The sequence below is a fragment of the Mya arenaria genome, chromosome 3, assembly GCF_026914265.1.
Source record: "Mya arenaria isolate MELC-2E11 chromosome 3, ASM2691426v1".
NCBI classification, from domain to species: domain Eukaryota; kingdom Metazoa; phylum Mollusca; class Bivalvia; order Myida; family Myidae; genus Mya; species Mya arenaria.
This window is the reverse complement of record NC_069124.1, coordinates 89730271-89754341: the sequence shown is the minus strand read 5'-3', so window position 1 is coordinate 89754341 and position 24071 is coordinate 89730271. Positions and strand designations below refer to the sequence as shown.

General features: G+C 38.6%; 1 protein-coding gene across 2 annotated transcripts; it reads right to left on the bottom strand.

The window, feature by feature from the left end:
• Positions 1-120: 120 nt before the first annotated feature.
• On the bottom strand, positions 121-22507 carry LOC128228567 (ankyrin repeat and death domain-containing protein 1A-like). 2 transcript variants are annotated; one of them, XM_052939948.1, is made up of 16 exons: positions 22376-22507; positions 12383-12455; positions 8553-8656; positions 8232-8330; positions 5151-5249; positions 4859-4963; positions 4457-4555; positions 3766-3864; positions 3410-3508; positions 3082-3180; positions 2841-2939; positions 2548-2646; positions 2215-2310; positions 1847-2045; positions 1311-1439; positions 121-509 (listed from the first exon to the last, which is right to left on the bottom strand). In XM_052939948.1, the coding sequence occupies exons 1-16, from the start codon at positions 22502-22504 to the stop codon at positions 439-441; spliced, it is 1698 nt and encodes a 565-aa protein (XP_052795908.1). In that variant the 5' UTR covers positions 22505-22507; the 3' UTR covers positions 121-438. The 2 variants fall into 2 exon arrangements, with proteins under 2 accessions (XP_052795908.1, XP_052795906.1); XM_052939946.1 differs by lacking the exon at positions 22376-22507 and adding an exon at positions 12708-12916.
• Positions 22508-24071: the final 1564 nt, after the last annotated feature.

The following is a 24071-nucleotide window of genomic DNA, read 5'->3' as shown; positions in this document are numbered from 1 at the left end:
ATAAAAGGCCATGCATACAATATATGTTTGTTTCATGGAAAAGTAGCATGCTAACCTAGGTTTATTTTTATAAGCATTTGCTTTTTGTGACAAACACACAACCGATTTTAATACCCACTTAACATGGTATGTACTTGATGTAGTCGTGCATCAGTTGTTTTTTGTAACGAACATTTCCTTCACTTTGATTGCAAACCAATCCATGAAAATGTCCAATATTCCACAACGTCATGGACACTGTCAATATAAGTTGTGTTGTACACAGCTTTAACCAAAAGGCATCTACCAGTTCAGGCTTTAACCAAAAGGCATCTTTCAGTTAAGTACTATTGATAGCAGCAGTCATGCAGTCTCGCTAACCAGTCATGCAGTTTCTCTACCCAGTCATGCAGTTCTACCCAGTCTTGCAGTCTCACTTTCCCATTTATTAGTATGCTGTCACACTATACCACACAATATCTTAATGCATGGTTTCTCTGCCTCACAGTTCGACTGCCGCCGGATTTGTTCTGGAAAAAAAATCGTCATTGATTATGCATAATTGCCATTACTGTGACAAGGCAGACAGAATGACACTTTATTGGCATGTTGTTTTGAGTAAAACGTTATCCCTGTTTGACTCTTGATGAATTAGTTATGACACAAGTTAGGAAATTTCAATTTTTGCTTATTCAAGGGTCATAACTCTGGAAATACTGTGTGCAGTGGCACACATAACCAAAATTGCACAACTTCATCACGTGAACAACATTACCCTACGTTTAATGACTGAACTAGTTTTAGAGTTTTGACAAGTCAAGGGCCATAACTTTGTTTTTACTAAGTGCAGCGGGACACAAAACTCAGATGCACATCTTCATCACCCTAGCGACATTCCCCTAAGCTTTCGTGACTCTAAGATACAATTTATTTCGAATTTTGTGCGACAGAAGTCCAGAAATGCCATTTTTTTCCTAATTAACGGTCCATAACTTGTTTTTTCAAATTGCAGCGAGGAACGAAACTCCCATTTACTATCTACAGCTGCAAACGAAACCCCATGTGCACAACTTCATCATATAACAATATTTCCCCTATGATTTCCGGGTAAAATAGTTTGAGAGTTTGAATGACACATGTTCGCATAATACTTGCGGACTGACCCACGCACGCACGAACGGAAGAAGGCAAATCTATATGCCCCCACCCGCCATATGTGGGGACATTAAGAGTACCATGTCCTGATTGCAACATTTGTTCCCTACGTACTGCACAAACTCGCTACATAAATAAGTTTGCAGGCAAACCAAAGCCTTGACTTATCCCACTACCTGCGAGATGTCGGCGGTCGATGGCAACGAGGGCCTCAAATAAAAGCTTGGTGACGTTCTCATCCTTCCGGACGCCGTGCAGCCAGATCATTAGCAACCGGAAACCGTGTTCCTTGTAGCTGTTTGTACCTGTGGATAATAAGTCATGTGGGCGAATACTTGAACTACGACACAAAGATACCGAATGTACTACCTGTACAATATTATAAGATATATTATCCGCAGCTTAAATCATTTAAGGTGGGATTTTTGGCTGCAAACTATTAACAGGGAAACAATTGGGCAAATATTGATAACCTTTAGAAATTACATAATTATTATGTTCTCTCGGAATCTCCGCTAACCTCATAAACAGCGAGTAGCACGAGCACATAAATGCACTCCTGATCGTGGTATCATCACGCATGGTATCAACAATCATACGCCGTGAGACAATCTGGATATATTGTCCTCGGATGGCTTGGAATTGCTTCCGCATTTACAGATGATTCATGTGCTCCACTTCTTGACGTGCTTGTTACCGTTATTGGACCTACCTGTGTACTGGTGCTCAATACAGCGTATATGCTCCGCGGTGAACTTCCAGTGGACGGCGAGCTTTTTCCAGTCTGTGCTCTTGAGGTGCTTAGTTGCGAGCGTCCAGAGTGTCTCCTTCATCTGGGGCCAGGAGGGGTGGGTGGGTTGGCGCAGGTAGCGATGGGCGTCCACCGAGTCCAGGTCCGTGTCGTGGTATTCCTGTGAACGACGAGTGGTTCGTATCATCAAGTGCATCAACAATCAATCTTACTTTGGCACTGGTTATTACGAGGGTTCCAGATTGGCGATTCCTGGTCCTATGCAGTCATTATGACTGTAGGTATTTCGTGTTACTGTATTACTGCGTATTTCGGACATTACGACTTACCCTGTTGAGGGAGAAATATCTCTCAGCCTTGACGATCATGTCCACAATGGTTACGAAGCTTCCCCGGGCCGCCAGGTGGAGCGCCGTCTTTCCGGACTGCGCAAAATATAGATGCTTTTAGTGTTTGAATTCACATCATGTTAGAACATAGATAAAATACAAGCTACATTTTTATTCCTATTACATGGCGATTACAAGTGTTTTCTGGCATGCGATCTATGTGAAGTTACCATATTAAGGATTGAGTGGATATATCGCGGGCAGTTATCATTAATCGATAGTTATCATTTTCATAGGCCCACAAGGCAAGTATGAATACCCTGACTGGCATACCTTTTCCCGTGCAGCAAGACTGGCGCTCCCGACCAGCAACACCTCGACCACGTCTTGAAGGCCGCTCTCCACCGCCACGTGCAAGGCCGTCTGCAGCCGCTACAACAACACGTATCATCGGCTCTAAGTATCGTGTCCCCAATTGCATACATCTAACACATGTATCACTGAGTCTGAACACAAACTACTGTGCTTTACAGAGACGGTAATAAGGCAGGATTAGAAAAAAACGCACAAATAATGTTTGTAACTAGCGTCAAATGATTTTGTTTACGCATTACTAAACAGCTTACGTGATTTGGAAGGTCGATTTCCGCCTTACTGGCTACTAATACTTGGCTGAGATCGCGGAAGTTGCCCATGACGGCGAGATGTAATGCCGTGTTTCCTTGCTGCAAGAATATAACAAAATACAAAAAGCAAAATAAGAGTACGTGGAAGATTCTTTAACGAGATACGACGCAGTATCAAGCAATGTGGTTTTTAGCACTCTCATTTTATTGGAAAATTACAGTCCATCGTTAATGTACGTACATGGTTTTGGGCGTTGATGTTAGCACCGTATTTAATGAGTGAGAGACAGACGGAAGTTAGGCCCTTTGCGGAAGCACAATGCAGTGGCGTGAATTCCTTCTGGAATATAAGCAGAACATGTAATTTATAGATGCTATGGGAAAGTGCATGCACAAGTGTTTTTAAAGATGAATACTACTGTTATTGATATGTTTGGTCCGAATGGTAATGGCGTCAACTTGGTGTCAATGCAATTTCGGTTATGGAACATATTAATGGCTGTTAAAAGTTATTGTGTGAGACATACTGTTCTTAAAATATCAAAGATGAAACAAAAGATTAAACCCACAATGTTTTCAACGTTCGTGCCGGCGTTGAAGTCCAAAAGGACCTCGACAGCCTCCACGTGCCCCTCCTCAGCCGCCATATGGAGCGCCGTCTGTCCCTCCTGTAAAATCAGGGTATACAAGACCGTACAAGTACTGGATGGCCATTCTATTATGCTAACATTCGGCGTCGCGGTTTTTTTCACCCATGGCACCAGTTAATTCTGAATTGCGGCGCCTCTGTCTCTTACTTATGGTATACATTATGCTAGGTTATGCTTACTTACGGCGTCAGCTTATGCCAACATACGGTACGGCGTTATTATTACTCACTTTAAATCGTTATACGGACTTTTGGCGCTACATTAAGCATACTTACGGCGTCCCTGTCGTCCACGTTGACGCCGACCATGAGCAGCCGCTTGACGACCTCGTGGTGGCCATGGCGCGCCGCCAGGTGCACCGCCGAGCTGCAGTCCTAGAAATATCATAACACACTTAAACTAATCGAATGTAATGACGCTACATTGAAGAAATTATAGCGTCATCACAGTCGATTAGATTGAAAGTAATTCAGTTAAAAATAATAATAAGATTCTAAATATCTTCTATGTATTGACGTGTGATATTCATGTTTCCCTAATTGAAGCCCGAACATCACGAAAATACATTAGACTGACATGTCTCAAAGCTTTTAAAGCGCGTTATAGATTATACTGATAGAAATATGTGACCAACTACGAGTATTTCGATATTCTGTATCTTCTAACACCGTATATGCTCACGCACCATGACTTATTGCTCAGGAATAAAGAGTTGTATTCAATTGTTGAATGCATAAGAAATGACGTTACTTAAATTTCACAACTGGCATTTAGTTTTATACTAAATTGAAGCAGTAAACCAGAATTTGAATCTAACAGGAATCCTTGTATACACTAGATTTTAAGTAATATATTCAGTCTAGTCAAATCTTAAGCACTTTTGTGATTCTGTATAAGGGTGCATATTTTGAGGAAACAAGGTATAATGATGTTATCCATGTGTGGAGTGTATCAGTGACGTGTTACCGCGTCTCTCTTGTTGACGTCTGCCCGCAGGTCGATGAGCCTCATGACGGCGTCCAAATGTCCCTCCTCCGCCGCCAAGTGCAAGGCCGTCTTCTCGTGCTGAAACACAACTACACATACACACTCTGGCTATGGTTTAATTTTCACTCTTGGTATTATGATTGCAAACTATTAAATATTGATTTATGATATGAAACACAAAGACATACTAAGACCCCTATGCTAGAGATAATGCTCCAAAGGAATGTCGTATGCATGTATGTGCATCGTATAAACGCCAGGAAATGTTCAAAACGTTGTCTTTCAGTGAGCTACATTTAATAGTCCAGAAAGTGACATACATGCTGAAGAAATACATTATTATGCAATTAAATGTAGGCGTTTATTTCCGAAATACCATACCTTTTCGGCACAGTTTATGTCGACATTTTCAAGCGCCTCGAAGATGAAGTTCATAACGTGAATGTGGTTGTTCTGGGCAGCGCAGTGAAGGAGACCCATACCCTGCTGTAACCGCAACATTGTTCAATTACTACATACACATATCATGTTCATGTTATGTGCCTCTTTCAGTTATGAGTTCGCTTTGGTGTTCTTGTTCTTCCGTAATCATTGTTTGGACGACTACAGAAAAAGATGATTACATCAAGAAATAATCACCACAAATTATCTATATCCGTCCACATGTGCTTACCCTGTTTGTGCACGTGGCAACAGCTCCGGCATTCACGAGGAAGCGAAGTACATCCAAGTGCCCGTACAGCGCCGCCCACAGCAACGCCCGCATCCCGTACTGAAACACATGGACATATCAAAATCAAAATCCGTTACTGAACTGTACACATATGCTTAGAATCACTTACTAAACTGCACACATATGCTCAGAACCACGTACCGAAATGTACACATATGCTCAGAATCACGTACTCAACTGCACACATATGCTCAGAATCACGTACTCAACTGCACACATATGCTCAGAACCACGTACCGAAATGTACATATATGCTCAGAACCACGTACCGAAATGTACACATATGCTCAGAATCACGTACTCAACTGCACACATATGCTCAGAATCACCTAGTGAAAAGTACACATATGCTCAGAATCACGTACTAAACTGTACAAACATGCTCAGAATCACGTACTGAATTAAACACACATGCTCAGAATCACGCACTGAAATGTAAACATATGCTCAGAATCACGTACTGAAATGTACACATATGCTCAGAATCACGTACTGGAGTGTACACATATGCTCGGAATCACGTATTGAACTGTACCTATATATGCTTAGACTCACGTACTGAAATGTACACATATGCTCAGAATCACGTACTGAAATGTGCACATATGCTCAGAATCACGTACTGGAGTGTACACATATGCTCAGAATCACATACTTGAGTGTACACATATGCTCAGAATCACGTTCTGAAATGTACACATATGCTCAGAATCACATACTTGAGTGTACACATATGCTCAGAATTACCTACTGGAGTGTACACATATGCCCAGAATCACGTTCTGAAATGTACACATATGCTCAGAATCACATACTTGAGTGTACACATATGCTCAGAATTACGTACTTGAGTGTACATAATGCTCAGAATCACGTACTGGAGTGTACACATATGCCCAGAATCACGTTCTGAAATGTACACATATGCTCAGAATCACATACTTGAGTGTACACATATGCTCAGAATTACGTACTGGAGTGTACACATATGCCCAGAATCACGTTCTGAAATGTACACATATGCTCAGAATCACATACTTGAGTGTACACATATGCTCAGAATTACGTACTTGAGTGTACATAATGCTCAGAATCACACACTGAAACCTACAAATATAAATCCTTGAAGTATGGACTCATACATGAACATTTTAACTTGAATCACGTACTGGAATGTATTAGAAGTGAACTAAGTATAACTGAAACGTTTTGATAAAGGTTAGGTTTGAACATAGGTTCAAAACACGGTCTTGCGAAAGTGAATTCCTGCTCTTCAAGGCAAGTGCGGGTTTGTATTCAGTAAGTTTGTTTAAAACGTTCAGGTTGACTTGGCAAGGGATGAAAACGGTTTGGGATACCTTTTTGAAATGAATATAATTATAAAACAAGAGCTGTCAGAGAGACAGCGTGCTCGACTATTCCACCGCTTTTCAGTGTAAGGAATTGCGGCAAATTAACTTAAAATTAACTACTATTGAAAAACAGATGCATGGTCGATCGATAACATTGGAAAGTTGACAGAGTCGTCTGTGACAGTCTAAGGCTGAACTTGCTTCACGAATCCTGGAAAAAAAAATATCAAAGAAAAGGAGCATCAGTTATAATTCGGTATGGGATAATTATCTCATTTGAGGAAGTACTCCCGTGATTTCATAAGGGTGACTTTGGAAGAGAGCGTATTGATCGTGCATGCACAAATTATAGATAAACGGTGCTCCGTTGTTTCTAATATTGAAGAAAGTATTTAAAGCTAGACAATGACATTAATATTTGATCAGCTAATGGAGGGATACACATAACAATTGCTTATCGTATAACAAATGTGAAATTGCACAACGATCTTGCAGTCCATTTTCCAACGCAATCGCCAGAGGTCGATCAACTTGCGTTCCTAAAGTATACACTAACAATGGCATCGCATCAATCAGGGAAGTATAATCCAGCTTCAAATATTATATCTTCCATAATATATAATTTGAAGAGACTTCTATTTCCGACAGGGGACTAATCATATCGATTCAAGGACAGTGGCTTATTGATTTCCGGGGCCGGGAAATGACCTTTGTTTCACTATCACTGTCATGGATGTTCCATTGTTAGCCGGCTAGTCATATTTCCCCTGACTCCTATGTTATTCGCAAAAAAGGATTTTATGGAGACGAACCAGTCAGTCACTAACTCATTGACAACAACATACGGTCGAGTAGGTCATTCCCCGCAAGCACAAGAAATAAAGACGTCAGCTGGTTCCGACGTCGGCTTTACATTCGGATATTAAAGGTTTTTTTCCGACGTCAAAGGTCAAAATTATACAGTCATACTGTGAAAGTTTGACATATTATTTATTTTTTTAAAAACTGTTGCATTTATCCAATTTCCATAATATAGCAATTTTAATTGAATGTATAGCCAGTGTTGGTAAAACGTCAATGGAAATAGCTGTCCTAAACGGCCGATTTACCACTGAACCAAATGACAAATATTTTATCCCTGGATATTCGCCTATATATATAATGCTACATGTATTGAAGATACAAAACCGATGGGACAAAACGTTCATTCTCACGAACACAAACGAATACATAATTATAGTGTATGTAATATTACAATATATCATGGTTACTAAATACATTTATATAATTTTTGTTTTTTGTTACCACGGTATTCGTATTCATAGATTTCGATCTATTTAAGAGATATTTGTGTTCGCTCCTGCGAAATGTAACCCTACATCAAGTTCAAAATGTGAATCATGTCTGAAATACAAAACTAAACGCCGAATGGCACCATGCCGCGCCCGTTGAAAGAGCATTTGACGCCCCCCCCCCCCCCCCCCCCCCCTCCCATGCTATAGCAACTGAGTTGAACATTTTGGGGAAACTACATCTTTATTCTTGCTTGGTATACTCAGTGTACAGGAGGCAGTGATCGAAGTAACGTTTTGCTTTAATATTAACTTTTGATTAATTTCAAATATAACCATTTACATTTGAACTAATTGCCCGTTCTGTCAAAGATTACCTTGTCTTTGGCCTCTAGGTCGGCGCCATGTTCGAACAGCAGCTCAACGACCGGAAGGTGGCCTTTTGCGCATGCCCAATGCAGTGGTGTCCGGTCAAGCTAGTGTATGCAGGGTGAGTAAATCGTTACTTAATGCTTGTAATACAGCATCGGTACAATACGTTTAGTCATTCTCATGTATGTAAGTATATTAGTTTACGTTGAATTTAAGATTTAACAAACAACGCCACAGATAAAGATGAATGTTATTTACACATTATTACTATATATATAATTCGTGAACACGGTCAGTGCGTGTTTGTGTTGGTGGGTATTTCTTACATTGTTCTTACAGTTTATGTCCATCCTGTCCTGTAGGAGTTTGGCCACAGTTTCCACCCGGTTGCATTTGCACGCCTCGTGCAAAGCCACCTCCCGCCGCAGCACTACAAAAAAAAACCCTAGTATGTAGTTATACTAGTTACTAATTGTTATAATACAAGTCATAGGTAGTTCACTTGAAACCCATACTTACGATTAATTTGCTAGGATAAAAAGTCTCAGCTTATATAAATTTAATAAAATCTAGAGCAAGTTATGTGTGTGGCCGGTCAAGATTAGGAAGGTCACCATGTCAAATATTTAAAAAAAAAACATAAATTAAATAATACACATGACTGAACACGAGCTAATTGTTTCTAGACACGCAATCTGGTCATGTTTAATAAAAAAAACAAGAGCTGACACAGAGACAGCGCGCTCGACTATTTCATCTCTTTAAATCAAAGGACAGAACAGTTTTGTTGAAACATGCATCGATCGCTGTATAATAAGATTACATGCAAAACCTTAGCCAACATTTCCAAGTTGAATAATAAAGGGTCATAATTAACATTACATGCACAAAAAGTCATCTAACTTGATTATTATGTTTAGTCGCTGAATATCTTTGTGCAAAGTCTTAGTGCAATACATCAAGTAGTTGCGGAGATATTAACCTATGTTTGCTTAAAGGGAAAACCCTAACAAGAATTTCAAAGTCGAATAATAAAGGGAAATAATTAGATTTAGTTATTTAACTCGATTAATGAAGTAGGTTGGATAGTTTGAAACACAAATCTAAAGTTGCAATGCAATACAAATACATGATGTATTTGCTGAGATGTTGACTTAAATATGGTTACATGCGAAACTCGAACCTGTTTTCATGTCGAATAATAAAGGGTCATTATTTGCATAATATGCAAAAAAAAGAGTTATGCACCAGTCAATTGTAACCCCCCCCCCCCCCCAGGTCCGGGGAATAGCGGGGACTTTGACTTACAGACCAGCCAATCCCGGGTAAAATCCCCGCCTTGCGGGTACGAACTGGTCCGGACCTGGGGGCCCGTGGTTACAATTGACTGGTGCATTACCTTACTTGGTTTTTAGATCGGATTTTGCATGAAAAACCTTCACATGAATTTCTTAATTCGAAAAGGCCTATAACAGGACCAAGCGGAGCTCATCAATATTTCGTTTTGGTATAACTTGTGCGATTTTCTCATTTTAGAAAGTTTTGATACTTTAAAAATAAATTATTATAAAAATTATCATGATAAATTACTTTCGCCATGTAAAATCAAAGGCAAGGATGTTTTTCGTCTAAAAGAAATAAGAGATTTAAACCTGTTATGGTTAAGCTTTTTCGAAAACAAACCCAAGACTTTTCGAGAAATTTGGGCCCGACATGACCATAATCGACTTTACCTAGATTTCAAAAGGCACATATTTTGACCAAATTCTATGACAATTAGGCTGAAGGTTTGGCTGTTACGAAGTATGTGCTAAGAAGAAGAATTTTGACGCAAATAAGAACAAAAACAAAGACTGATCACAAAAGGGCAATCTTATGGCCGAGGTGTTCCGATTGAAAGGGCAATATTAGAATATACATCCGACCCGAGGGCACGTGCGAAAACATGCAACCTGCAAGAAGAGCGGATTTTTCCATTCGTAAAGAAAACACATAATTGATGCTTTTCCTTGCAGTCCTTAAAATGTTAATCACCAATCAATTTGACGTCAAAATGCGCGTTTAATAACGTCATGACGCGCAATAAATCACCCATCACAATCGAACATGTGTGCCGGATTATAATTGATGTGTATCTCACCTTAGAAAAAGATATGTACACGTGAGTATGACTTACGGTTATTTTACCCCGGCAAACCAGAAGCTGTACATACGTTTTTAAATGATGACAAAAGGGAGGTAAGGAAGGCGACATATTTGCCCTATTTGCCAGTGCTTTATTAGCCAACAAAACCAATCGAAAGAATGTGCAACATGATAGTGATTTATAATACCAGCGTTGTTTACATATTCCATAGCGTCCAAGGGTGTCATACTCCTGAACAAGCAAGTAGCGAAACATTATTTATTTGTTTCCAAGGCAACCATCTTCCATTAAGAAAAGACGGCATATTTTTGTATTGACCCATAAATAAATGCCACCATAATGGCAAACTAAATTTGCTTGTATGTTTCAAGTAAAATTAAGATGAGATTGCCTGTGTCCTACCCCAATGGAAAAACCCACGAGCCGTCTATTACCGCCTTATCATTAAGTTGATCATATCTGCATTTAGAAACTGTCCATATATGCAGCTTACAAACTCTGACCCCATGGATGTCCACTGAGCTTATTCTCCTTTAAATCCAAAAGGCATACTTTGTACTTATCTTATGTCGAACACGTGACTTCCAAATGTATTTCGTTCAAAAGAAATGTGCTTAATTGCCTCCGGTTATTTATAAAATATTGCAACTGCAGAATAGGGTGTATTCATTATTTTGAGGAGTATATAATATTTGTATTTATTGAATGCCTTTTGTAAAATGCAGACAGGGCGACCCACAGGAATTCCTTATGGAGCTCCTGACCGTAACTTGTAGCTAGATATACAACACAGAGATAGGCAATTTTCCATTTGTTTCCATAAATGCTGGATACTCAACGGCTACCGAGCCTGTGTTAGACGTGTGAGGACATCTGGGATATCTGGATGAATAATAACGAGGCCGGATTAAATAAATTGTATATAAAACATACACATGCATCAAACTTGCATACTTAATTAAACCACTGGTCATGATTAGCGTGGTATCGCTTTAGTGAAGTAAACTTGTTTGAATACCCCCCCCCCCCTCCCCTGCCGTATCTAAACGTTTGACTGACCACAGTCCTGTATGTGAGAAATGAAGATTGTGTCAAAATTGAACTCCAATTGACTAATCAGAGTAATGCAAATTTCACCAGATATGTATTAAGGATAAAAATATACTAGGTGATCCTAACAACCCAATCCCACGGTCTTGTATTGTTATTGTTGTCCAACCACACAGCCTCACCACACCATCCCACGGTATTGTATTGCTATTTTTTATACGTAGTATGCATTAACTTTGTGCATTAACTTCAGTAAAGATCACCTTCTATCAATGCTGGCGCGGAGAGCGGTAACTCTAGTATGATGGACGTGTGTTGCTCGATTAGCAAATATTTGAAATGTACGCGATTTACGACAGCTCTGCTTCGTTTCAATGAAAAAAAAACTGTAAAAACTCCTGAATACCCATGCCAGGGGCGGATCCAAGATTCGAAATTAGAAGGGGCGTAACTCAGGGGGCTTTCGGACCTTTTGACTTGCGCCACTCTCTCAGAACAGAAATTAATATGGTTTCAAGCGTTGATAAGGGTTATTCAGGGGTAATCTATCATGAAAATTTTAACAATTTGTTGTCCGAATTGGCGCATTTTGGGCGTATTTTATTACCTTTTACTAAGTTATTGAAATAAATAGTAAACTTGAAACCGCTCGTGCATGGCCGCATCGAAGGAGACAAAGCTAGATAATTTAAACCCGTTAAACGCATTATTCAGCGGGGTGGTCCGACTTGTGTTATAGACTGTGTAGGGGTCCAGTATCTGTATACAAGAAGGTGTGAGGTACAGACGGACTCTCACCCACTTTATAAAGCAAGACGGGTATCTGGTCTGAAGTTAGTCCAAATAATTGTACGTTGACGGATTTTTTACGATTTTTGATATGGCAAAATGGAAAAATCCCGTATAAAACGTCTTTTATTAGACTAGTCTGAAGCACGATATGTCTTATAGAGTACTCACTTGCGGTTGGTTGAAGAATGGTTGACATGGCGCAGTCATCCTCCCGTCCGCCCCGCCGCGGGTCCTCGTCTATCTGAAACCCACGAGGCAAGCACAGTGAGTCCTGCCGGAACATAACCGACACACCCAATCAAAATACCCGCTTAACCAACACCACGTCATGCAAATAATCCTTTTATGCTCGTTTCAAGCATCTATTTAAGCAATTCATAGTGGTAACGTCTCACTAACTCGTTATTTACATTTTCCGATCTTACAAACATCTTTAATTATGCTAAATATGTCGCATCATTTAATGAGCACAGCACTGTCTAATACTTCATACACAACTTCTATCGATGGTAGACATTGTGGTCAACGTGGGCATATGACATCTGTGTTTCATAAAATCCAATACTTCGTCACTACATTCAATGTGGATCGGTATTGTACGAATTGTACTTTCTCCTTCCTTTATGGATTCATTACACATAACGCTATGTTAAAATGCTTCCCGGTCAAAATAAATAATGCAGTAATATCTCATTACTGAACATCTTAATATAATTTTTACTAGCTCAGTTTATGACTTGATAAATGCATCGGGGGATTCAAATTTTGGGCAAAATCGTGCAGAGTGCATAATAACAATATATTTGCAGTATACTTAATAGAGCATATTCATGTAAAATGTGTTAATTTAAACGTAAATATTTACTTCAAACATAATTCATATAAAGTTCACTTATGATGAATATATTAGTACCACTTAAATCACTCAGTGTTTAAAGGAAGTCCCACCGTATATTTTGGAAGATTAGTTTTATTAGTACAACAGCATGGAAACGAAAATAGAAATTAATTTAATTCGATTCAAATATGTACTAAATCATATGTTCGCTCTTACTAAACTTAAAGTATATAATTATACTGTGTGCAGGAAAACTTGCAAAGCATATACTCGGCAGTCAATTAATAAGATCACGTTCACAATCTCTTTTGCAACAAAAGCTGTTTCGAACATTTCTCGGCACTTCAACGACATTCGTTTGTAGCATCGCTGTCTTTGTGGGCGTTATTTACTATGATTTAATTCGATGCAAAACCAATGCAAAAATGTACTTGTGCTGATGCTCTGTCGAGGGTTAGAGCCCGCATCTTTATTAGTTAGTTCATGGTGATTCCCCAAAGTATATAACAAATCTTTGATGCCTGCATGCGGTGTCCTTTGATGTGGGAAGTCCATCGATAGGCTTGATTCTAAATTCACTTCTTTGATTTAGGTGGACATAAAGCCACTATCAGTCAATGCATCAAATACTTGAAATACTAAATTCATTTTCAAACAATAAGAGTAGTAAATTATGTCCTGCTGTACTATCAGCTATCTTACCGCGCCCTTTAGTTTAGTTAAAACAGAAACTACATATCAAACATCAGACTGCAACATGGTATGTTATACTATTATAAAAGAATAACGAATTGAAAAAAAGCAGAGCTTGAAATGAGTCTCTCCGGTGCTCTTTGGTGATTTGCATCAATGATTTACTTGTTGCCATTCCAGCAAGAGGAATAAAACATATTTATTGTGTGCTTTCCGGAGGTAAATAGAGATTTATCAGTGAAATAAAATTGATATCTCACTGTGTCAAACAGAAAGTAACATTTTGATAAACTGGTTTACTTCCTATCAAATGCAGGCTAACCCTGACAAATTCCAAGCAATTTCAGTTGGCTCAAAGTCTGTTGAAGAAATAATACAATTCAATATACTTAATCACACCATTGTTTGTGAAGAGCAAGTGAAACTTTTAGGTGTTGAGGTAGAAAGTTTATTAAATTAGATGCCAAGAGTTCTACAATGTGCAAAAAATCAGCTAAGCAATAATATTCTTCAAAGACTACGCAATTTTTTGACAACCAATACCAAGCTTATTTTCTTTAAATCTTTTATCAGATCCAATTCCAACTCCTGTCCTGTCGTATGGCATTTTTATGTATAGAAAGACTAACATAGAAAAATTGGAAAAGATTCAATATAGAGCTTTAAATTCTTTTTTAATGATTACACCTCAACTTAGGAAAATCTTCTTCATAGAGTTCAACTGCCAACATTACATTTGAGCAGGGTAAGATACATTGCTATTAAAACTTATAAATGTCTGTATGATTTCTCACCAGAATATGTTCGAAACCTTGTAACTTTTAAGACATGTAATTTTAATCTAAGATACGAAAACTGTATAGATGTTCCATCAGTAAGTACAACTAAATATGGGAAAATCTCTTTCCGCTTTGAGGCCAGTCAGATTTGGAACAGCCTCCCATAGGAAATAATGTGCTCCCAAAACTACCTGGAACTTAGAAGGCTGATCCGCACCTGGACATGTCCATCTTGTAAATGTTCAATGTGTAAATAATACCCTTTTGCTTTAAAAGATAAAAGAATATGAGAAGTATAAGATGTTTCACTGATTATAGTTTATTCTTTGTCTTAACGGAGTTTTGTTTTCAGTTGGATGGCTTACACCCACTGGACAAGATATGGCATTCAAATACCAGAAAAGATTTCAGCGGACTTTTTGAATAAAATAACAACTTATTAAATTAAATAACATGGGCTGATATATATTATTGATTGTTTCAAATTTATATAACATCTGTCGAACACATACAAGACCAGATTATTTTGGGTCATGTCTTTAGAATAAAAAATGGCATAGCCCCGGACTATATGGGAGACAATTTTATCTCCAAAGATACTGTACACACACATAGGACAAGGTTATGTCAGAAAGGGGCTTATGCTGTTCCAGAAGTCAAAGGTTTTTGGTTCAAGTCCTTCTTCTTTTCTGGCATTTCCTTATGGAACAAATTGCCATCTCGTATAGCACAGATTAAGAAATTACCTGATTTTAAATTGCTAATAAAGAACCTTTTTTTAAATAATTTGGCATAATTAGTTATGCTATTAAAAGGCAGGATTTTAATAAAGTTTTTTTTTCATTTTTTTATTTAAAGATTTTCAGTAAAGGAACTATTTTAACGTATCCTCCCATTTTATAAGTACTACATACTGTCATATTCATACTACAATGTGATAATTATATATCTTTCTAAACTTATAACTTATTATGTATAATGAATGTGATACAACTAATGAAATATTTATTTTAATGCATAAAGACTAACTTTTAATATATTTGTGCAATTTCGAGTACAGCTATATTATTACTTAAATATGCAATGCCTCCCTATGCCATGCCAGCAAAACAAAGGACCACAATGGAAATAATAGTTTTTATCTTTTTGTATCATCCTTGGTTCGGTGTGCCTGTCATGGCTATTGATAATATCATGTATGTATAATGTTATTTACTATACATTTTGTTTATTTTAAATGTCCATGTATGTGCGTTCCTTACTAAAATAAGTCTATCCATCTGTCTATAACTACTTGTGTTTATCTTTCAGCAAGTATTTTGTTTGGGTGTTACGACTTTACTTTTTCAATTGACATTTTTACAGTGATAGGTGTAATATCAAAATAACATGATACGTATAATACCTCCTCTAAGAAATACTTTCCAAAGTTTTTTCCTATCAAGCTATATTAATTTTAATTAATATTAAGTTGTTGTTTTTTTAACAACTATACATCGATGTACAAATCTGTTATTCCCTTGTATATTTTGCTACTTACAATTTTGCTGCTTCAATGTATATGATTACCCTTTAAGTTATACTTTTGAAAGAACTGACCATTCTACAGTGGTATGTCAACTAGTGGAACTAGTAATTACTTGTAATTACCTCCCTTGTTGAAGACTGTCGACTGTAGCATCATTGAAACCTTGTCTTGTGGCAATATTGAGAACGTTATTTAATTATTTCTCGCTTCAAATGTCACCATAAAACAGTTTTCACGCACCATTCAAGAAATAATGCTTCACTCTCGTTAGACCGATTTGATTATTAACATAATCTGAATCACTGTGCGCATATCCATGACAACCACGAAATATTGCATATCCATACGCAATTATTTTCACTAAGCACAAAAGAGTTCCAGCAAAAAAAAACATTTTTACTTAATTTTGTTTAACTGAGGTGGGAGTATAAGTATCTTCCATGGCCGAGAGTGTAAGATAGGTTCATTCCGACCCGAGCGTAGGGTGTTTTGCGGAAACGAGGTTTACCGAGTTTCCGCAAAACACCCTGCGCGAGGGTCGGGATAAACATTTCTCCCACCTCAGATTATAAGTATCTTCCATGGCCGAGAGTGTAAGATAGATTCATTCTGACCCGGGCGTAGGGTGTTTTGCGGAAACGAGGTTTACCGAGTTTCGGCAAAACACCCTGCGCGAGGGTCGGGATGAACCTATCTTACACGAGCGGCTATGGTAGATGCTTTTTTCTCCCACCTCAGATAAGTAGATCCATTAATTTAACCATGCTAGAAATTCTTATCTTGCCCACGGGCGAAGATAAAATGCCCGTATGGAACTTAATGGTCACCACATTGTAATTACCTCCCTTGTTGAAGACTGTCGTCTGTAGCGCATCAAGGAAACCTTGTCTGGTGGCAATATTTAGAACGGGAGTTAATTATTTCTCGCTTCAAATGTCACCAGAAAACATTTTTCACGCACCATTCAAGAAATAATGCTTCACTCTTCTTAGAACTATTTAAAGACCGATCAGAACATTTACATACTCTGAAACACTGCGCGAATATCCATGACAACCACGAATTATTGCATATCCGTACGCAATTATGCACAAAAGTGTTCCTGCAAAAAATACATTTTTGCTTAATTTTGTTTAACTGAGGTGGGAGAAAAGCATCTACCATAGCCGCTCGTGTAAGATAGGTTTATCCCGACCCTCGCGCAGGGTGTTTTGCGGAAACTCGGTAAACCTCGTTTCCGCAAAATACCCTACGCTCGGGTCGGAATGAACCTATCTTACACTCTCGGCCATGGAAGATACTTATACTCCAACTTCAGTTAAACAAAATTAAGTAAAAATGTTGTTTTTTTTGCTGGAACTCTTTTGTGCTTAGTGAAAATAATTGCGTATGGATATGCGATAGCACGTGGTTGTCATGGATATCCGCGCAGTGATCCAGTTAATGTTAAAAGTCAAATCGGTATTTTTAAATAGTTCTAAGGAGAATGAAGCATTATTTCTTAAATGGTGCGTGAAAACTGTTTTATGGTAACATTTGAAGCGAGCAATAATTAATCAGCATTCTAAATATTACCATAAGACAAGATTTCCTTGATGCTACTGACGACAGTCTTCAACAAGGGAGGTAATTACAATGTGGTGACCATTAAAAGAAGTTCCATACGGGCATTTTATCTTCGCCCGTGGGCAAGATAAGATTTTCTAGCATGCTTAAATTATTGGATCTACTTTTCTCCCACCTCAGATAAGTAGATCCATTAATTTAACCATGCTAGAAAATCTTATCTTGCCCACGGGCGAAGATAAAATGCCCGTATGGAACTTCTTTTAATGGTCACCAAATTGTAATTACCTCCCTTGTTGAAGACTGTTGTCTGTAGCGCATCATGGAAACCTTGTCTGGTGGCAATATTTAGAACGCGAGTTAATTATTTCTCGCTTCAAATGTCACCATAAAACAGTTTTCACGCACCATTCAAGAAATAATGCTTCACTCTTCTTAAAACTATTTAAAGACCGATCAGACCATTTACATACTCTGAATCACTGCGCGAATATCCATGACAACCACGAATTATTGCATATCCGTACGCAATTATTTTCACTAAGCACAAAAGAGTTCTGGCAAAAAAATATATTTTTACTTAATTTTGTTTAACTGAGGTGGGAGAAAAAGCATCTACCATAGCCGCTCGTGTAAGATAGGTTTATCCCGACCCTCCTGCAGGGTGTTTTGCGAAAACTCGGTAAACCTCGTTTCCGCAAAACACCCTACGCTCGGGTCGGAATGAACCTATCTTACACTCTCGGCCATGGAAGATAATTATAATCTGAGGTGGGAGAAATGTTTATCCCGACCCTCGCGCAGGGTGTTTTGCGGAAACTCGGTAAACCTCGTTTCCACAAAACACCCTACGCTCGGGCCGGAATGAACCTATCTTACACGAGCGGCCATGGAAGATACTTATATTCAACGACGCCATTTACGAAATGCGCATACAATTTGGCGCGCTTTTCTAAAAAATGCATCTAAATGTCATTTGATATCGTTTTTATGCATACATTAAAAATAAAAATAAAGGTTTATTTCGCAATATATTTCACCTCGTGAACACCAAAAGTGAATATTTCACTCGACGCTGCCCCACTCGTGAAATATAGCTTTTGTTGCTCACTCGGTGAAATATATAACGATGTGAAACGAACAAGTATCCTCTATTTAATTGTGCCTAATTTTAATCAATGGAATACGATGGGCATACACACATGTCATATAGATAGCTGATGGGCGAGTTATAGGCTCGGTCGACACTGACAGTATAGATAGCTGATGGGCGAGTTATAGGCTCGGTCGACACTGTCATATATTTGATGGGTGCAGTTATACTTTCGGTCGGAAATGACTATCATTCAATGCGATAATCGAACTCTCTTAAATTCTTCATTTTATTTTCTCGAAAATAGATTAATAATTCAGTTTGCTAACCGCAACAGTCACCGAATTAGTCATTAAACTGAACGACGGGAATTATTTTTGACAACACTTCGGTAAGTCTTACCTTTTGTTGGCGCGTCATGGCCACGATCGTCGCACATAGCACAGAGTGCCGACACAACTGTCTCCACGAATCTCACAAGTAATGCATAAACAACTATATCCTTCTGTCCTGTAGCTTGTCGCACTCAACATTCCGATTGCTAATCTAAATTCAGCCCGCTTTTAGAAGCGCTTGTACCTTTCAGGGCCAATTTTACGGAATACCCTAGAGACCATGATAGAAGAATGGATATGCTGTAATTGTTCTTTATTCGGTATATTTCCGTTCCATTTCATCGACTCACAGGTAATATGAACCAATACTTGGCAATTTCCTCGCTATAGATTGTTCCAGGGCCCTACAGATACGATGATCTAATTGCATAAAACATATTGACTCAGTCGCTCAGTATGAAATATTCATAAACCTCTAGAACCTTGGCATTCCACTGTTCACTGTAGAAATTCAACAAGCAATGATTTTGGAATGCCGCTGTCGCCTGCATACATACATTATTGCGGAACGCAGGACAAAGATGTTTGACCAGTAAAACTTGAAGAGCCCTCGGGGAAGGTGACCTACCAATATGGCAAACATTTGAGCGGACTTCATTCAACATAACCCCATTTCTATGGATCACCAAATCTAAATACACTCTAATAGGTCTTGTCCGGTTAGCGCAGTGGTTGGGCTCGATTACCGGCCTGGGCATGTCATGTGAGATTGGTTTGTGGCCACCAAACCGGACAAGTAGGGTTTCCCCGAGTACTCCTGGTTTTCCAACAACACAAGACCATCCTCTCGCGTAACATCGTGCCAACGAGAGTGATTAATATAATTGTAATAACGTGTTATACAATCTTTAATTCAATCAAAGAGGGCTCCAATTGAATTTATGAGAGCATCAATTAAATTCGAGACCTATTCAAATCCTTTAGAGACATGAATTTAGGCAACATATTGTTTTAAATGAAGAGCAAAACAATATAAAGGATTTGGTTCTTAATACTAAATATTTGGGGCGTATCAATGACAAATGATACAGTCGTTACATAATCTTTTGTGCATCGGTATAGTTTTCTATGCATAATTGAAAATATATTATGTTTATATTGACATTACGTTTCAATGCGCCTGGAGTTATTAATCGATGCATACCAACTGTGATGATATTGTTTTATAACACTTGAATCCATAAGCATTTAAAACTGATTCCCCAAAAACTAGCCAAGCCCGTATTCAGTTAGAATTTGTTTAACTTTATATGCCCAGTTATAGGCCTTAAAGTTAAGTTCGTTTTCTGTGTCAGTTTTGAGCATGTTACATGTTTTATATTTTATAGAATTGTCATTCAATGTGATTAGTTTGATCCAGTATTTAATCATTTATAGTTTTCTGTGAACTGACATAGGTATTTTACCAAGTTCACCGTAGAGAGTTTCAAGATTAGTAGGGCGTCTCATACCTAATTTTGCGACAAATTCAGAATGTATATTTTCGAAATCCGCTCCTTCATGTTAGCCCCATATTTCTGCCCCATAATTAAATGTTGGTAGTAAAAGTGAGTTGAACAATTCAATTATATTACTGACCGGGTGGTCCAGATTATTGTAAACAGCAAACAGGCTATAGAGTGAGAACGACTCTTTGCTGAGTCCGAAGCCGGTTTCCATTTTTTAAAAGAAGCCCACCTAAATATTTGAACGAGAAAGCTACATCCACCCTTGAGTTAGATATGTAAAAGTCAACCACTTAATTTGTCTGTTTACAAGTAACTTTGAGTATATTTTCGCTGATATATTATTGATTTCGCGAAAGTTCTCTGCCTAACAAGCCTCGCCTTTGAATATTGGAACAATGATACCCTCGTCCCAGTTCTCTGGAAAAACGACATCGTTGAATAGTTTGTTGTTGAAATTTAGTAACATATGAGATGTTATGTCGAACGAGTTTTTAAATAGTTTGGCAATAAGCAGGACTTTTATAATTATTTTGTGCAAACACAACACTTTCAACTCAGATTCTGTAAACTCAGCATCCACGTCAATATCATACCTATCTGTATCTGTTTGATTCGTTGTCTGGTTTGTATTAATGGTTGCGTGTGTGTGTGGGTATGTATGTGTGTATGTAAGAGTATATGTGTATCTGTGTATATATGTAAATGTGTATGTATATATACCAGTCAGTTAGACTGCAAGTCAAATTTATGACTCTACGATATCCTATGCTGGGTAACACATTCTGAATTCAAGCATAAAACTGCCGCCAAACCATGAATGTACATGTATATTGTATAAAACTCATTTGCCATACATTAATATATGGTATAATGAGAGAATAAACGCTGATTGATATGATTTGACTATAGACAGAACATGTCTTAAGCATACTTTAACGCATTCCCATGGATGTTTTGATGAAGTCTAAATTTAAAAATAGTTTAAAAGACTAGTACAATAGTTTAGGCTAACTATTGTATGTCCATATATACGGTTGTTAATTAATGATTGTGTATGGATTTACACACAGAAATACAATTTGAACGAGGATTTGCAATATGCCACTAACTCTCTTTACAGAGACATTAAATCGAGTGTGTGGTTATCTGACGGATGAGTGAGTTGTCTCCCCTATCTGATGTAATGTCAAAGCGTATATATATATTAGGATATTGACTTCCTGTCACTTGTCTACCCGGACCTTGTCTACCCTTCGCCAGGGTTGAGTTGGGTTTGTTTTGTTTCTTCGAAAAAAGTCGAGGTTTGGTCAAACCATTAATGCCGTTTTCGGTCGAAATGGGTTCCTTGTTCAACTGAGAAAAAAACAACAGCATTGGTTCCCGTGGTTCCTATGGGATGCCATGTAGCCTTGCCGTAACCTTCGCTCTCACATGTAGTGTGCGGGCGTGCAAGATATATGCACGCGTTCACCCACCACTACGTCGGCTAGTCGACGGCTAAAGAGGCTGTGATATATTACATAATTAAGTAGAATAGACTCTATGGTGTTGGGACTGAATACATCATATTGCACTCTTGTAAGTGCTCTTATTACTTTGATTTGCCTCAGTAATTACCGAGCAATGCCAGTGCGAGTTTTAAGGTAACGTCGCGCATCATTGTTTATTTGAACCTCGATTAATTAAGGGAACTGTTCCCACAATTGAGTTATCATGACATTATTACTATAAAAAGCTTCGTCAAAATGAGGTGTAATAATTGTTCATGTTTTTTTTTATAGAGGAAATATGATTATTTCGACACAGCCATCAAATATTTACCTGCAAGCAGTTTTTTGATGATTCCGGCATGGACACTGAGTCGAGAGAAGTCTGACTACGGCAGTTGTGTTGAATTGGCCGGCATCCCAAAGGGTGGAGTTTATTCCCAGGGCGAGGCGGGGTGCCCATGCTGAGTGATACCCCCGCCCTCCAAACGGCGTTTGACGCCTTTCGGCGTGGCGGGGTGGCATACCCCGCAGGGACAGACGGCTGGGTCCGCTGGGCGCTCTGGCAGCTGATAGAATTCCTCGACACCGAGGCCCGCTGAACACTCAGGTGTTCATCAAACGCCGACTTCGGTGTGTCTGTTGACAACAGTGCAGGCGATTCAACGTTTTCTGATTTCATTTCAACGACCAACTCTCCACTTTTACCACATGTTTTATGGTCAATTTCGCTGTTTGCAGACTGCTGTATGGTGTCTCCTTGAAACCGTCCATAGCGATCCGGAGCGCCATTACTTCTCGGCATCTGTGTTAAAAGTGTCTCAGACCTATTGTACTTTAATGTCACACATTTCTTTACAAATATGTCATTTGTCTCGTTATTACCGCACCGGCAACAGTTACCGCAGATTCCCTTCTTTGGCTTGGATAAAACTGCGCTGACATGTCTAGTTGGAGAAGAGTATCTCCTGATAAATGTCCCTGTTTACACAATGTCTCGTTTGCCATTCCTTATACGAACGTATACGAACTTTTATTAAAATTCAGAACATTAAACGACCGAGTTTAATCCATCTTCTACTACAATAACAGTACTGTATTATTGGACCCGCAGCATGAAAACCCTCCATGACAGTAGTTTCGAGAAAATATCATTAATAATTTCCATCATATTTAAACTGATTCAGTTCAGCTAAATGATGACGCTCTACTCCCGTAAGTCACCAGCTCGTAACAATGCAGCCCAGGTCGTCTGCATCTGGCTCCTGTCAAAGTGTCCTCAGCAGATGCTAACGACGCCTGTTCCGACAGAAACATCGATCACAATCCGAGCATATATATTTTATATGCATTCAACACAATTAAGAGGTGAATCCAATCGGATGTCTACTACTCTATAGTTCATTGATCTAATAACGATTATTCTGTCACATCAAAGGTTGCTGTTGTGAGATTCGACAATAATCCCTTCATGGAAATATTGTTAATATTCCATTTGAAATCCCTCGAGAAAACAAAGAATAAATGTTTTTAAGTAAACTTCAGATCAATTTCAGCACTTTACCGTGAGCCATAGAATCAAGAATTTACAAAAGAAATCACACACTGCAACATTTATCCTACAGACAAGGGGGATCATTGATCCACTAAAACAATCATTTAAAGCAGCAGACCTTACATAAGCCAGTCTCGGGCAACAGCAAACGTGGCGAGAGCACGTCCCAGTGGGCTGCTTTAGCGGTGTTGACGGACGGCGGTCGCGTCTCGGTTAAATCTGCACACACCAATTAGATTAACGAAATAAAATCATAATAAAAGCTCATAAATGTGTTTTTCCTAAGAAGTATTCCATATCGACTAAGGGCCCGTGACGTCGCGTCCATGCCAATTAGTGCCGTATTGGAATGTGTGACGAGCTCAAACGATCCTGGAGGGGAAATCGATAACATCGGATGCTTAAAGTGTTCTCTTCTCGCTTATAATTAAATTGCCTTGAACATAATTGATGACTCTTTGTAAGATTTGTCACT

What these genes read in the sequence shown, in the direction of transcription:
- LOC128228567 (XM_052939946.1), bottom strand. Translation starts at nt 12,854, where the DNA reads ATGTGTAATGAATCCATAAAGGAAGGAGAAAGTACAATTCGTACAATA. An exon ending in ACATCAACGCCCAAAACCAT is followed by an intron (nt 2,940 to 3,081) that starts GTACGTACATTA and finishes ATATTCTTGCAG; the next exon opens with CAAGGAAACACGGCATTACA. An exon ending in AAATCGACCTTCCAAATCAC is followed by an intron (nt 2,647 to 2,840) that starts GTAAGCTGTTTA and finishes GTGTTGTTGTAG; the next exon opens with CGGCTGCAGACGGCCTTGCA.